Source organism: Jaminaea rosea (assembly GCF_003144245.1).
Source record: "Jaminaea rosea strain MCA 5214 unplaced genomic scaffold BDZ90scaffold_1, whole genome shotgun sequence".
Taxonomy (NCBI): Eukaryota; Fungi; Basidiomycota; class Exobasidiomycetes; order Microstromatales; genus Jaminaea; species Jaminaea rosea.
This window is the reverse complement of record NW_020289975.1, coordinates 1,405,022-1,420,188: the sequence shown is the minus strand read 5'-3', so window position 1 is coordinate 1,420,188 and position 15,167 is coordinate 1,405,022. Positions and strand designations below refer to the sequence as shown.

At 58.1% G+C, this 15,167-nt stretch overlaps 7 protein-coding genes across 7 annotated transcripts; 4 read left to right on the top strand and 3 right to left on the bottom strand.

The window, feature by feature from the left end:
- The first annotated feature begins 84 nt into the window (after positions 1-84).
- On the top strand, positions 85-3,934 carry BDZ90DRAFT_229495 (hypothetical protein). Its single transcript, XM_025505089.1, has one exon. The coding sequence runs from the start codon at positions 452-454 to the stop codon at positions 3,515-3,517; it is 3,066 nt and encodes a 1,021-aa protein (XP_025365085.1). The 5' UTR covers positions 85-451; the 3' UTR covers positions 3,518-3,934.
- On the bottom strand, positions 3,707-5,534 carry BDZ90DRAFT_15069 (hypothetical protein). The gene has a single exon (XM_025503530.1). It carries the CDS (start codon positions 5,213-5,215, stop codon positions 3,896-3,898), a length of 1,320 nt encoding a protein of 439 aa, XP_025365084.1. The 5' UTR covers positions 5,216-5,534; the 3' UTR covers positions 3,707-3,895.
- A 216-nt stretch (positions 5,535-5,750) lies between these two features.
- On the top strand, positions 5,751-7,239 carry BDZ90DRAFT_215082 (UDP-glucose 4-epimerase; the record flags this gene model as incomplete). The annotated part of the gene is made up of 6 exons (XM_025504205.1): positions 5,751-5,841; positions 5,917-6,172; positions 6,244-6,492; positions 6,567-6,718; positions 6,799-7,125; positions 7,205-7,239. The coding sequence occupies 6 exons, from the start codon at positions 5,751-5,753 to the stop codon at positions 7,237-7,239; spliced, it is 1,110 nt and encodes a 369-aa protein (XP_025365083.1).
- A 688-nt stretch (positions 7,240-7,927) lies between these two features.
- On the bottom strand, positions 7,928-8,371 carry BDZ90DRAFT_257552 (RNA-binding domain-containing protein; the record flags this gene model as incomplete). Its single annotated transcript, XM_025507966.1, has 2 exons — positions 7,928-8,102; positions 8,190-8,371. 2 exons carry the CDS (start codon positions 8,369-8,371, stop codon positions 7,928-7,930), a joined length of 357 nt encoding a protein of 118 aa, XP_025365082.1.
- A 428-nt stretch (positions 8,372-8,799) lies between these two features.
- BDZ90DRAFT_245009 (terpenoid synthase) lies at positions 8,800-10,326 on the top strand (the record flags this gene model as incomplete). Its single annotated transcript, XM_025507484.1, has 1 exon — positions 8,800-10,326. The coding sequence occupies one exon, from the start codon at positions 8,800-8,802 to the stop codon at positions 10,324-10,326; it is 1,527 nt and encodes a 508-aa protein (XP_025365081.1).
- BDZ90DRAFT_229489 (Metallo-hydrolase/oxidoreductase) lies at positions 10,171-12,121 on the bottom strand. Its single transcript, XM_025505088.1, has one exon. It carries the CDS (start codon positions 12,070-12,072, stop codon positions 10,510-10,512), a length of 1,563 nt encoding a protein of 520 aa, XP_025365080.1. The 5' UTR covers positions 12,073-12,121; the 3' UTR covers positions 10,171-10,509.
- Positions 12,122-12,257: 136 nt separating this feature from the next.
- Positions 12,258-15,167, top strand: BDZ90DRAFT_229488 (hypothetical protein). The gene has a single exon (XM_025505087.1). The coding sequence runs from the start codon at positions 12,274-12,276 to the stop codon at positions 15,046-15,048; it is 2,775 nt and encodes a 924-aa protein (XP_025365079.1). The 5' UTR covers positions 12,258-12,273; the 3' UTR covers positions 15,049-15,167.

Here is a 15,167-nt window from a genome sequence, read left to right as displayed (position 1 = left end):
CGCCACGCGAGCTTCCCGTTGAGCGAGTCTCCACTGTAATCGAGGGTCTCGGGGTACGACGCCCTTGGAGTCAACAATACGGGGAAAGAGAACGAGCGAGCGAAACAACGTCGTGCGGGAGCAAGAGACGACGACGAGCCACAACGTAGCCTGCTCTTCATCTTCCCTTCTTCCACAACAGCCGCTTCATCACGCCTCCGTTATCCTGCCGTTGGGCCTCATCATCGTCATACCGGGCCGCGTCTCATCATCGCCCTTGCCTTTGCTCTGACTCCAAAGCCGACCCGCCTCCGCGCGTGCCTGGCTACTATCGTCATCGCCAGCCAATCCCGCCGCATTGGCGAGCCCAATTCCCTCTTCCTTTCTTCCTTCGCCCAATCATCTCGACTCGCCGCGCGTCCATCGCGATCTTCTGTGATCTGGAGGGCCTGCCCAAGGCCCCCATCGAACGATGCGTGCCGAAGTCCTCTCGTCCAACTTCGACCTCCTCAACTCTGGCTTGACGGCTGGTCGCTCCATCTTCGGCAACCGCAACAACAACGGCACCGGCAGCAGCACTAGCACTAGCAGCATCCCCACTCGCACCAGAGCACCAACGCTACCTCTGCGAACCCGTCGTACTCGCAGCGGCAACCGGAACGTATCGCTCAAGGAGAATAGCAACGCAGAATCATCAGCATCAGCATCAGCATCGAACAAGGCTACGACTTCCACGACAATGCCTTCGCTCCCACGCTTCCTCAAGACGTCGAGGGCAGCCACGAATGGCAGCGCGAGGGGGGCCTCGTCTTCTGGCACCGCCAAGTCGTCATCAGAGCCGACTACCGACTCTCCAACAGGAGGCAAGAAGCGCAAGAGGCGTCCAGCTCCTGCTCCGATTCAGCAGCTGGCCAACACAAATACGCGCTCCAGTAGTGGAGCATCGACTCGCTCCTCCATGCGATACCGAGGAGGCGCGCCCGTCTCCCAAGCTTCCATCGACTCAGCTCCTCTCTCCAGGTCAGACTCGGAATCGAGCGTGGGCTCAGTAGCCTCTCGCAATACCTCGCAGTCAAGCCTCAGCCTCAGGCGCGACCTCGACAACATGTTCATCCAAAGTCAATCGCCCGAAAGCTCGCCCACTAGTCGACGAGCTCGCGTCGGACGTGGTCAAGCGACATCAACCTCCGCGAGCAACCTGCGTCGCCGCTCAAGCAAAGTCCAGCACGAATCAGATGGCGAGGACATGTTCGACGACGAGGAGCCAGCTGAAGTCGAAAGACGCGAACAGCTTCTTTTCGACGCTCCCGTGTCACAGCTGGAACGCCATCGTAAGGCTGTCCTCGCTCGTCTGGCTCTGGAGGCCGGTATCATCGTCGCACCTGCAATGACCAAATCGCTCATCATCGAGGCCATCGTTGAGCACAGGAGCGCAGCAGCATCCTCGTCAGCCCCGTCACTGCGTAGAAAGCCAGTCTCTGTCGCTCGCTCAGACTCAGCAGATTACACAGATGAGAACAGCGATGAGGAGCAAGGGCATGAGGCCGGTGGCGAAGAGACCGAGGCTGAAGTGGGTCCAGTCAAGGGATTGAATGGCCGTACTCGCCGACCGCTGAGGACCAAGAAGGCTCTCGGCGTCGTCAATGCTACGGCCTCGGCAGCGGCGGCAGCCGCAGCCAACAGCCGCCTACTACCAAGGCACAATGGCTCCGATGACCCCAATATTACCGCTGCATCGCCTATGGTCAATCGTCTTCGCAAGCAAAAGTCGATCCACTTTGCTTCCTCACCAGTGCGCCCTCGAGGCCGAGCCAAGAAGGCTGCCGAGCATCACTCGCCCCTCAAGCCTCTCCCGAGACGCAAACTTCATCGTCATCTCACGGCCGTTGAAGCGGAGGCTGGTGGCGATGACGATCACATGGACGAAGACTGGATCGACGACATGCCGCCCGCCAAAGTCGCTCGCCGTCCGACACGCCGCCCGCAGCGCAAGGCAAAAGCCGAGGCTAAGCAGCATCTGACTGAGATGTCCGACGAGGAAATGGACGATGCTTGCGACTCCTCATATCGTCGCGCAAACCTTGGTGAAAGGACCTCATCACCCGTGGCCTCGACATTCGACGACGATGAGACCGAGACAGACGTCGCCGACACTCAGGGCGAAGAGGGCGACGGCGAGGAAGGAGAGTCTGATGATGACGATGACACCGCCACTCAGATCGGCGTCCCTGCTGGTGAACACGAAGACGGCGATGATACGTACATCGACTCCGACTCGACAGACACCCCCGACGGCCATGCCGTTCGCCTCGCCTCGCCATCCAGCCCCGCGAAGATGAGACGCTTACGCAATGGTAAGCTGCGCATTGTTAAGCAGGCAGTGCCCGATGTCCAAGACACCGACGTCGAAGTGGAATCCCAGCTCAGCCTCGCGCCAGCCACTCCGAAGCCAAAGAACAGGACAAAGGCCAATGGCAAGGCGCGAAGAGGCAGCAACACCGCTGGTAGCGGGGCTGATAGCGATCGCACCTCGCGCGGCTCGCATCCTGAGGCTGATCCCAAAGCCAAGGCCAAGCTTGCTACCCCTCAGCTCGAGTCAGAGAACGAAGAAGCCAAGTCAGCCGACCCTGAACACATCGACGAGCTCAACGGCCTCGACCTCGAAAGCCTCAATCTCACCGACAAGGAGATCGCCTCGAAACAGCTCTCCAAGACAAGCAAGATCGGCTCTGGCGGCTTCAAGGACGTCTACGTTGGTATCTGGCGCGTGGGAAAGCGTCGCAACAAAGTTGCCATCGCGGACATCCGCGAGAAGCTGACCGAGATGGACATCAAGGAGCTTGGCCTGCTGCGCGACCTCAAGCACGAGAACATCGTCCGCTTCATCGGCGTGAGCATTCCAGACGACACGGCCCGCACTGGCATACCGTGCATGATCGTCTCTGAGTTGTGTTCCAACGGCGATCTCTGGGACTACATCCGCAACGTCAAGGCTCCGTCCAATCTGGACATTTTCCGCATGCTCCTCGAGACGGCGCGTGGGCTCGAGTATCTGCACATGCACTCCATTGTGCACCGCGACGTCAAGTCGTCCAACGTACTCGTAACCCGCTCACGCTCCTGCAAGATCAACGACTTCGGCCTCGCCCGTGTCAAAAAGTCACAACGTTCCAAGATGCATTCCGTCGTGGGCACTGTCAACTGGCAAGCCGTCGAGCTCTGGTGCGCTGCCCCTCAGTACAATGAGAAGGTCGACGTGTGGAGTGCAGCCATGACCTTTTGGGAGACGCTGCAGTGGCATGAGGAGTACAAGTCGTATCCCTTTGAGGGGATGAACGAGTTCATGATCTACGAGGAGGTTGGGAAGAAGGGGCTGAGGCCGAAGACGGACAGGATCGCCGAGCTGTTTGGCGACGAGATCGTTAGGCTATTGAACAGGATGTGGGACACTGATCCAAGGAAGAGGCCTACGATGGATATGGTCTGTGCGGATTTGGAGCACTTGATTGAGACGAAGAAGTTGGAGGCGGGCATTTGAGTGCGGCGACGAGGAGCAGGAAAGGAGAAGAAGCGATAGCCAGAGCGCTACACGCCAGCACACTCGCACAGGCAAAGATACATCAACGCAGCAACAACATCATTACTACCGCCATCATCACCATCAAATCATTGTACATTCCCCCTCACTACCCAGCGCGTCGAGCTCCCCTCTCACTCGCCTCCACCATCAAGCAGAATCTACACATGCCGCTCACGTAAGGCAGTCCCCCTCTTCACCCCACTCCTTCTGTATTTGTTCATCGTTCACTGTTCACTTCACATCGGATAATTTCGTTACACGTCCGCTAGTCTGATGCGTGTGAAGACAGTCTTGGTTGGGTGAGACGCATCAGACAGTCTTGGTTGGGCGGGCGCCTCATTCGTCATCATCCGAGTCCACTGCGCCCTCTCCCCTAACCTTCGCCCTCTTTGTCGCCCCTGCCTCGCCCTCAGCGCTTGCCCCTTCCCCAGCCTTGCGCTTTGCAGTCGACGCCGTAGCTATGGCGCCCTCTTCGACCTCCTGCTTCTCCTTGCCCGCCGCCCACTCCTTAAGCCGTGCATCAATGGCTTTCACTTCGTCTAAAGTCTCCTTGCCTTTCAGCCTGGCTTCGAGTTCTGAGCCTTGTGAGACGAGGGAGGCGATTTCGTCGGCTTCTTGGAGGAGGGTAGTGGAGGAGAGGGGCCGACGTGTGGAAGGAGTACCACCGCCGTTGCTGTTATCGCCATTCGCTGTCCCTCGGGCCTTTTTCATCTTGCCAACATCAGGGATAGGTGCGTTGGCCCTCTTCGCCTCAGCAGCCGCCGCTGCCTCCTCCTTTGCCTTGACCCATCCCTGCAGCAGGGCACGCAGTAAGGCCCTCTCTCCCTCATCAAGGGCCTCGTTGCCCTCTCTCTTGGTCAGCGACCACCAGGTACCGAATGCCAGCTGTGAGGGCGTATATCGGAACTCACCATCCGTCAGCCTCAACGAATGTGAAGCAGCATTGAGTGGCCCCAGCAGCTTCTTGAGCATCTCCGCCTGCAAGGGCGGGGCACCATCTCTCCCCTCGTCGGGACATTGCAAATCCAGCGCCATCCCCCTTGCTGCCTCGAATGCATGCGTGACCCTGAATCGCCAGCTAAGCACAGTTGCCACCTCGAACTCGTAGTCTCGAATGCTCTGCTCCGTCTCCTTGATCGCAGCTGCCGCCTCCTCGCTACCACTCCCTCCTACTGCGCCAGAGATCCGCATCGCGAAGGCGGCGAGGGAGATGGGCGTGGAATGTGTCTTTGTAGCCAGGTAGAGGCAGATGAGCATCACCACTTTGACGCCCTTGGCAGCTCGGAGCTTGTTGCCACCGCCTGAGCCGCTCCCATCGAGCGGTTCAGCTACGCCTCTTTGTAACCAAAAGCGCTTGAAGTAGGTCATGCTTGTCGCCAGGACTTTTTCTGAGAGGCCGAATGCTTTGGAGAGGAGGGGGAGCCGGAGTAGGTAGTACTGCTGGAGGAGAAGGGCTGATGCTGAGTTGATGCCTGCATCCTCGTCTGCTGCTGTCAGGGCGATGCGCAGCGAGGATGAGGACGACGAGGTTGGGAATAGGTAATGTTGGTACTGCGAAGTGTGGGTGAAGAGGGGTACGGGTCCTTGGTCATCGTCGAGTGTATGCTTGGAGGTCGAGGGCACGGCAGCGGTGGTGCTGCTGGCGACTGTGGCCATGGGGAGGAGATGATGGCCGGCGTGGTAGCAAGAGGTAAGGTTTCAAGATCCTTCTAATCGCGGCTTGTGCCTCGGGCGCACGGTTCATGCGATAGAGGAGGGTCTTGACGACGTCGCCGCGGGCGGCCTGTTCGCCGATATGAGGATGATGAGCAACCGTCAGGCGGCGAGCGCCGTCTTCGTCTGCCCTTGACTGTGTGCTCCTCACACGACAAGCTGTCAATCACAAATCAACGCCAACGAGGCAGTAGTTGTTGACCTTGTACTCCAAGACACACGCATGGTCGTCTCGACGTCGAAGCCACGCGCTCCCGGTCCAACATCTGAGCGAGATGGGCTGCGACCCGCTGTTCCGACGCCTCGTGCCTTCTTCTCCTCTTGCTCCTCCTCCTCCAGCAACAACAACAACAACAGCAGTACTACTCGTCAATCTCCTCCATCGCCGTCTCCTCTCAGCGGCTACGTTTACTCGTCTTCCTCATCAGCCTCGTCTAATCTTCCCTCTGCACATCGATTCATCATGGCTGCCTCGGATATGAAGCGCATCCTCATCCCCGGAGGAGCAGGCTACATCGGAAGTCACGTCGTCCTCTCGGTTCTCCTCACTCGCAGGTACAAGGTCACGGGTGCGTAAGAGTATGCCTGAAGCAGACATCCCATCCTGTCGCTCATCAGTCTATCCCTCCTTCTCACACATACAGTCATCGACAACTACCACAACTCCTTCCCCACGGCCATCGAGCGTGTTGAGAAGATCGCGCGTGACGAGCTTCCTGCCGATGCCACTCAAGAGCAGAAGGACGCATGCAAGATCGACGTCATCAAGGGTGATCTGCGTGATCGCGACACCTTCTCCAAGGCCTTTTCACAGTACAAGGGTCAGAAGGACGAAATCTACGCCGTCATCCTCGTTGCTGCGCTCAAGGCTGTTGGAGAGTCGGGAGAGATTCCCATCGAGTGAGCACAGGCGTCTGATCGTGGCGTCTCATGTCGTCACAAGCTCATACCAAATTCCTTTGCGCGCGCAGCTACTACGACGTTAACATCTGCGGCCTCGTCAACTTGCTCCGAGCAATGAAGGAGGCTCAAGTCTGGCGCCTCATCTACTCGTCCTCGGCAACCGTCTACGGTACACCCAAGACGATTCCTATCCCCGAGACGAGCCCGCTGCAGGCCGAGAGCGTTTACGGTCGCACCAAGCAGATGAGCGAAATCATGATCAAGGACGTCTGTGATGCCCACACCGACTTCAGGGCCATTTCGCTGCGTTACTTCAAGTGAGTTCGACGCAGCGTAGCATACAGCGAGGCCGGTGGAAGTAACCCTATCCCCTTCTCTTTCTCGCCAACAGCCCCGCTGGAGCTCACCCCTCTGGTCTCATCGGCGAGGACCCCGTTGGCAAGCCTGGCAACCTCTTGCCTCTCCTTTCGCAGATGGCTGTGGGCAAGTACCGCGACCCTGGACTTCGCGTCAACGGCAACGACTACCCTACGCCTGACGGCAGTGAGTAGGGCACGCGACGCACGCCATTCATTTGATGGCCAGCGACTGAACCCAACTCTCCGCTCTTATCACCCACGTAGCCTGCGTTCGCGATTACATCCACGTAATGGACCTCGCCGGCGGCCACGTCAACGCACTCGATGCAATCGACTCGGACGCCCGCTTCCAGAATCTCCCCTCTCGTGGCAAGTACCGTGCCTTCAACCTCGGACGTGGACAGGGCATGTCCGTCCTCAACATGATCGAGGCGATGCGCAAGGTCACTGGGTGGGCCTACCCCTACGAGATCATCGGGCGTAGGCCGGGTGACGTGCCTGACTTGACGGCCGACCCGACGCTGGCGGAGAAGGAGCTCGGGTTCAAGGCTAAGCATGGACTGGACGAGATGGCGAGGGATCTGTGGAATTGTGAGTGCCGCGAAGACAATGCAGCAGATGCAGAGGGCCACGAGACTGACTGCTTTTTGCCCTGCCTCCCACTCTGCAGGGCAAAGCAAGAATCCCAAGGGCTACAACCCCTGAAGAGGCATCGCATCGCAATTGGAGGGCGTGACTCACATGGGAAGCGCAGTCACGCGATAAGATGAGTAGTAGATTACAAAGATCACCAATGGAAGAAGTAGGGTAATGTAGTGCGAGGGCATTCTGTTTTTCTCATTCCCCCCTTTGCATGCACGACGCCGCTCCTAGCCGGTATTGCGCCACGGAAGCTTTGTGTCATTGGTAGTAATGAAGGATCTGATCCCCTGAGCTTGTGAGATTGGCAGGTGATCGTCCAATCGACCTAGTACATCGGCATAGCGCACGCTTTCCTAGGAGCAAAGGAGCTGGCAGGCGCGATGCAGAGAAGTCGATAGTCCTCTTTCGTGTTGATGGCAGCCTTGGTATGTAGAGGTGGCCTAGCATATGGCAGACTGATGTTACCTTCGCGCTGGTCGAGAGCCGCTGTGTTGTCTCTTCGCTTTCCGACTCTTGCGTCGCCCTGAGCAGAGATGCTTCCACCGTAGAGTATCTTGTGTTGATCTTTGAGGTAATGAGGCCGACACGTCAGACTGACGAAGAAGTGCAGAGGAAGTAGGCCGATGAACCTTAGGCAGCATGTCTGAATACTCGACAGCTTCGTCCTGCCCTATGAGTCGACGCTCAGCAGCAGGTTATGCGTGGCTAAGCCGCAGCTTGGCAGCTGTATAGCAATCCTGTACCTCACAGCCTAGTCGTCATCCTGGATGTTGTGCCTCTCCTTGAGCGCCTGAAGGTCTGCCTCTCTCCTAGCCAAGTCCCTAGCAGCCTGCCTCGCGGGAATATGGTACAGCACGACCAAATAGCGGTCGTGAAGGTGATATCCATTCAGGTGGTCGAGCGCATTTTTGGCGTCTACGAATTCTCTGTGGAGCGAAGCAAGGGGACAAGGGAAGGTTAGCTCTCCTCTCAACGCAGTAGAGACTGTATGTGGTAGCCGCATTGACACTCACTCGTAGACGACAAAGGCGGTTCCTTTGGTCTTCTTTGCCTGATCATCCCCCAGTCGGATCTGGCGGATGGCGCCGTACTTGCCAAAGAGCTCATAGAGGTCCTCGCCCGTCGTTTGATAGGAGACGTTCTTTACAAACAAGAGCCGAGACTGGTTGCGCGATGAGGATTCGGTAATGCTCATCGCAATTGAGAGGGCGACAGGGATGTGATGGTGAGGAGGTAAGTAGACGGATGGCAAGTGGTTGGAAGATGTTGGGCTCGAGTGAGGCGCTGCCTTCCGTTCCGCCTGAGCTCCAGTCCGCTCTCGGGATTGGAATGAGTAAGCGAAGGGTCGAGCGAGGAGGACGACTTCTTCCGGTCGTCGGCGACGACGAGCGACAGAGGCGGCGTCGAGATTGCGATTGCGATTGCGATTGAGGGTTCATCTCATTCTATTCACTCGACCGAGTTGCTCACCAGCAGCAGGCAAGCATCCTTGTCGCCTTACCTCCCATCAGCAGAGACGGTCACATATAGCTGGCTACCAGCCCGGCTGCCCTTCGATCTTCGTGTCGCTTTCCCTTCATCGCGGCAATGGCGTCTCCGGCTGCGAGAAGAGCAGTCTCGTCCATGGTCGTACGACCATGGGCTAGATCAAGAGCGCCAGCATCAATACCGACAGCAACGGCATTAGGCTCCGCTCGATCGCAGTCAGCATGGGCAGCAGCAGTCAGTGCAGCCCAGTCCATTGTATCACCACCTCCTGCGCCTCCATCATCACCAAGCTCAGGTCCTTCTTCTTCCCCCTCGTCATCATCCAAAGGCAAATCGCCTGCTGGTTCATCGCCCTTTGACGCTATCCCCCTCGTATCCTCGGACTTGGACCACCTGCGTGGCAACATCATGTCCCTCCTCGGGTCGGGCCACCCTTCTCTTGACTCGGTAGCGAAGTACTACTTCCAAGCAGAGGGCAAGCATATCCGTCCTTTGATCGTACTGCTCATGAGCGCGGCAACGAACGGCGTCTCGCCCATCTTTGCTCAGGGACCTCACGCTGGGCGAGAGGAGAGGGATCTGACGGGCGTTGACGATCCATTGAGCCCGAAGAGTGTATTGAACGACTACAATCCGAGCATGCTCAGCGGGGCCGATGGTAATGCCGCCGCTTCTTCTTCTACATCAACATCATCAGCCATCCTCCCAACACAACGACGCCTAGCAGAAATTGCCGAGATGATCCATGTTGCCTCCCTCCTCCACGACGACGTCATCGACGAATCCTCGCTCCGTCGAGGCGCACCCTCCTCCCCTTCAACCTTCGGCAACAAGCTCTCCATTCTAGGCGGCGACTTCCTCCTTGGTCGCGCGTCCGTCTCTCTCGCTCGATTAAGGGATAATGAGGTGGTAGAGCTGCTGGCGACGGTCATCGCAAACTTGGTCGAGGGTGAGGTCATGCAGATGAAAGGAGTAGACGCTAGCGTGCTGGAGGGAAGCGGATTGGCGAGCTTTTGGAGTGGGGAGAAGGAGCAGATTGCTGGTGGCATTGATGGCGCAGGACCTACACCGGCGCATTTCACAAGCTATCTGCAGAAGACATACCTCAAGACTGCAAGTCTTATGGCAAAATCGGCGAGAGCCGCCACCATCCTAGGCGGATGCGGGGAAGGGGCATTGCAGCAATGGTTGGCCCTGCGTTCCCAGTCAGCGTCACCTTCTCGCGAGGAAGATGAGGCCCTAGCTGCCCGATGTGGCGCAGTACGGGACGCGGCGTATGGCTATGGCCGGAACCTTGGCATCGCCTTCCAGCTAGTGGACGACCTTCTCGACTTCCGCTCAACAAGCGCAGCATTCGGCAAGCCTTCCCTCGGCGCAGATCTACGGCTCGGCCTGGCGACCGCACCCGTACTTTACGCCTGGCAAGAATTCTCGGGCAAGGAGCATGGATTGGGAGAGATGGTGGAGCGCAAATTTGAAGGGCCGGGCGATGTTGAGCGGGCATTGGAGCTGGTGCATGAGAGCCGTGGATTGGAGAGGACGGCCGAGCTGGCGAGACATCATGGGGAAATGGCGCTCAAGTGTTTGGAAGTCGTGGAGGAGGGAGAGGCTAAGGCGGCGCTTGTGAGATTGGTGCAGGGGGTTCTGGAGAGGGTGAAATAAGCAGAGACGAGAGCACCAAAGTCGTCGTGCTGGGCCGCCTTATGCATTCATTATACTCAGTAGGCAGCGACGGCCGCACAAGGGACCCTGTAAGTGCAATACGCACATATAGACATCCAATGCTACACACACCGGTTCTGAGCAAAGAAGGGTATCCGAATTGCGTCTCCATCGTCAAAGAGCCTACCACGACACCTCTAGACTCCCTCCATGATCGAGAATGACAAAGTCCCCTCTCGTGTTGGCCTCGCCATCCTTCGGCTCGCCGTGCTCCTCATCATCGATTTCGTCACCCTTGGTCGTCATCGCCTGCAGTCTTGGCTTGTACCTCCAGTCCCAAGCCCTACACGCCCTCCCCAGCCTCTTGACCGTATCCCTCGTCTCATCCTCCGGTGAGAAAGTGGCAAAGTGCATGCCCAGCACGGTCGGGCGCTTTGACTCTCCTCTTGCCTCTTTCCCCCGCACGTCGGGACCTAGTAGTACGTGCGCAACCTCGCAAGCTTCCCATGTGTCCAGGTGATTCGCAGCAGTCAAGCCTCCGTCGACTGTAGGGAGGAAACCGACGGGATCCCAGGAACGCACGTACGAGTACGTCGAGCCGACTGAGATTGGGAGAAGGAGTAGGTCTGCGCTTGAAGAGCTGACGCCGCCGTCGCTGCCGAGGAGGTTCTCTTGTATCTCTCGAAAGGCGGGACATGCTGGGTGGACGGTCGAAGTTGCGGCCGAGGAAGCCGAAGAGGCGCTCTCGCCTGAAGAATCTCCCTCTCCTTCCCCTCCGTGCAGTCTCACTCCCTGACCACTCTGCGTAGCGGGAGGCCTCAACTTGTATCCAGTGTCGCCACCAAAGAAGACTCGGAATGGCTTTTCTTCCGGCTGGCTGGCCGAAGCGTTGCCTCGCCGTGAGAAGAAGAGCGTGTAGGAAGCCCACAGTGACGAGCCCGCGTCAAGCCCATACCGCCCAGAGCCGTGCTGGGCTGGCGTGCAGACTATACGGGCTTCTATGTCGCCCTCTTCCAGCGCCGAGGAGATTGAGAGGTCCTCGTCTTCCTCGTCATCCTTCGTCACACCCCGAGAGCGAATGCTGACCTCCTCCCACCAGTCCAGTTCCGTCACCCTCTCAAGCGCCATCTCATTGCCCACGATCCCTCTGAACCACTCCCTATTTCCCATCGGTACCACAAACCTCAGATGCTCTCTGTTCCCCTTCCATAGTTCTGTGATCGTCTCTGCATCGAGGTGATCGTAGTGATTGTGCGAGATGATCACCATGTCGATTCGCGGGAGATCGGTGACGCGACAAGGCGGTGGGACGAAGCGGATGGGTCCCCAGTACTGGGAGGGAGAGCAGCGATTGGAGAAGATAGGGTCGAAGAGGATGCGCAGGGGTTCGCGATTCGAGGAGGGAGAAGAGCGAGGAACCTCGAGGAGGACGCCTGCATGGCCTAGCCACCAAGCGCGGACGCACTTCTCCGTACTTGGTGGACAGGCAAAATCTGGCCGTGTGACTGAAGGTATGATCACATCTCTGTCCTCGTCCTCGTCGTTCAGTAGACCAGCCTGAGCAGCCGCTGGCGCCAGCAGTCCTTTCGGCTGCCAATGCAGCCCAGACCACCAATCAAGGAGTGAAGGTTTAGTCCATGATGGCCAGGGGTTTGCGAAGCCTCGTCCATTTGGCAGGTGATGTGACCGATCTGGATCTGATATTGAGGTGGTGATGGGCGATATGGTGCAGGGCATCGAGGACATTGCGAACGAGGGGCGGGGCTGGATGTTGTTTGGATTGAATCGAAAGGGGTGAAAGCGAAAGACGGAAGCGCACGAGCCATCGATTTGATTTGGCGACATCAGGTCGCGAGTCGATCGGGTTTGAAGACGACACCGGACGGAGAGAATGCAGCAGGCAGGCGGACAAGTTTCAATGCTTCCTTCCTCATCAACACCCTCAGCATGCCTCCCAAGGCCAGTAGCAGCAATGGGTCTCCTTCGAACAATGCGCACCTCCTGGACATGCTCGCTCAGCAGCAATGTGCACCCATTGCCAGGCACATCGATGCCGGCAATCCTCAAGCTGCCGTCAAGTCGGCCGATGTCCTCCTCTCCAATCACTCGGCCCAGTCATCCCATCCTTACGCACGAGCGCTTCGAGCTCACGCCCTCGTCTCGCTGCACCGTCAGTCAGATGCGTTAGCTGACGTAGAGCACGTCGTATCTCATAGCCCCAAGCAGACTCTTTACGCTGCTCAAATACTCGGCGTCCTCTGCTCGGCGCTGGACCGCATGGGCCAGGGAGCCAGGGCTGCCGATCTACTCGACGAGGCCAATAAGGCTGTGCCCGCTAATGAGGTGTTGGGACAGAAGGCGTTCCAGGCTGCAATGAAGCAGCAGGACTACTTGCGCGCACAACAGATCGCTGCTCGGCTCGCCAAAGCGATACCCACCCCTCCCGCCGCTTCATCCTCACCACCTACCTACAGCTCAGTGCGTAATCGCTACTTCTGGTGGTCCATCCAGTCCTATCTCCTCCTCGCGACCGAGACGCCTCAAGCTCAAGGTGCAAATCTAGCCTTGACTCTGGCCGAGCGAATGATAGAGAAGCATCTCGCGAGCGAAGAGGGCAAGTTCGATGAGAAGAGTGACCAAGATGTGCAGCTCTTCGTCGCCGTTCTACTGGAGCAGGCGGAGCAAAGTAAGAAAGAGGAGAAGAAAAGGCAGGCCCTTGATATCCTCAGTCAAGAGCCTGGACGATCGATCTGCGCTCGTAGCCTGGGGCTGGGCCAGCTGCGGCGCGACTTGCTGAAGCACTGCGGCGAGTGGACAGCGCTCCGCGATGAGACTCGCGCGTTGATGGAGGGAGGTGATGGCAATTGGATGACCATAGAGAAGTGGATAGAAGCAGAGGTGGCTCTTGCCCCATCGGTGCACGATCAAGCCGCCATCAACTTCCTGGCGCCCTTTTTGCAAAAGGAGGGAAAGACAAGAAGAGAGTATCCTCTGGCGGCTATTGCGTTGCTTCACGAGCAGAGGAAGGCGGACAAAGCCAGTCAGCTTGACCTGAGCGGGCCTTTAGCGGACTATGTGGCAGCATTTGGGCGTAAGGCGTGCTGCTTCGAGGACTTGCTGCCCTTCGTTGACGCGCTCAGCTCGCACGAGGCGAAGGACCTACTCAAAGCACTGCCCGAGGCAGTGCCGGAGACGTTCAGTACCGAGGATGAAGTCGTTAGAGCAGTAAATCATACCAAGCTACGACACCGTCTGCGAGGTATCACAGGCAGTCAAGACGGGAGACCAGAGTCGCCGAGCTCGGAGGTCCAGGCCCTGCTTCAGTCCTTCTACGCCTCCATGCCCTGCTCCTCCAAGGTACCGAAGACGGTTCCACGTCCAGGTTCAGACTGGGTGCTCCTTGCAGCTCAAATTGCGCTCGCCTGCTTGCAACCTACAGCCTCAGCGCCACCCCTCGTTCTCCTCAACCTATCCGCCCTGCTCAGTCACGCAACCCAACAAGCATCTCCTGCCTCCTACCCGCTGAAGCTCCTCCTTCTCAGGCTGTACCTCCTCTTGGACTGCCCAGCGCTCGCCAGGGGAGTATGGAAGGACTTGAAGATCCGCTCGGTGCAGAACGAGAGTCTTGCATGGCTCTGGGCTGAAGATGGCGGGCTAATCAACTCGATCGATGTTGATACCGGTAAGGGAGCAGGTGATGAGTGGCGTCGCGAGGCACAAGGGCTATACAACGAGGTCAAGGGGGAGTTGCCCAAACTCATCAGTACGGCAATGCAGCGCGGCAACTATTCGAGTGTGCGAGAGTTCCTGGACTTTGCGAAGAGGGTCGAGGGGTCGGGACATCAGGCTGCGCTGAGGCTGGCGGAGGCGAGGGAGGAGGCGCAACGAGCGGTGGGAAGAGATAGTGGAAGTGGGTGGGAGAAGGCGAACGCTGCATTGCATGAAGTGGCGGGAAGGGTAAAGGAGGATCTCTACGATCAGGCTGACCGAAGTGTGCTGCCTAGCTTTGCAGCGAGCAGCATTCCCAGCTTGGCAACGCTGAGCAGCAAGCAGGGGAGCGGCAGTCAGCAAGGTGCTGACGAGGAACAGGGATCTGCAAAGCGATGTCCGCCAGCGTTCGCTCTGCAGGCTTCTTACCTCTCTGCATGGTACGGCCAGGACCAGGTTGAGGTACCGGATCCTCTTCGCCTCACTCCGCAGCTCAATGCAAGGCTCGACGAAGGCGAGAGGCTCTTCGCAACCTGTATCACAGCGATACAGTCAGGCGTCAAAGACGACCTCGAGGCGAAAGTGCGCACCTTCGCCTCGCATGTCGAGAAGCACGTCATCGGCGACTCCGCTGCGGACACACTGCCTTGGCGTCAGACACACTTCATTACACGGCTCATCGACCTCTACCTCCTCGCGAGAGCTCGCTCGTCTGCGCAACCCGACGTGGGCAACGAGGTCACCTCCCTCCTCACGCCAACTCTACGCTCCCTCTCCACCAGCTTGGCGCAGCAGAAGGGGGCCAACCTGCCGTTCCTTGCACAAGCCGCTGCAGCTCCATCATCTTCCGAAAGTGGGGACAAGAGCATGAATGCTATCATCCACGCAGTATTGCAAGCGCAAAAGGGCGGGCAAGGGGTGAAGGAAAAGGTCGTGAAGGATGTCAAGGAGGAGGTTGCGAAGAGGAGAAGGACGCTTGCGATGAGGATCGAGGGGGTGTTGAAGGGCGCGTGAGGCAAGGGAGATTCTTTGGGACCGCGGTTGACGAGAAGATAGACGAGACATGCATGTTGGATCAGTGGAGAGAGCGCAATATAGAAGGAACTAATGTACAATGGAGTCGAACAGCGAGA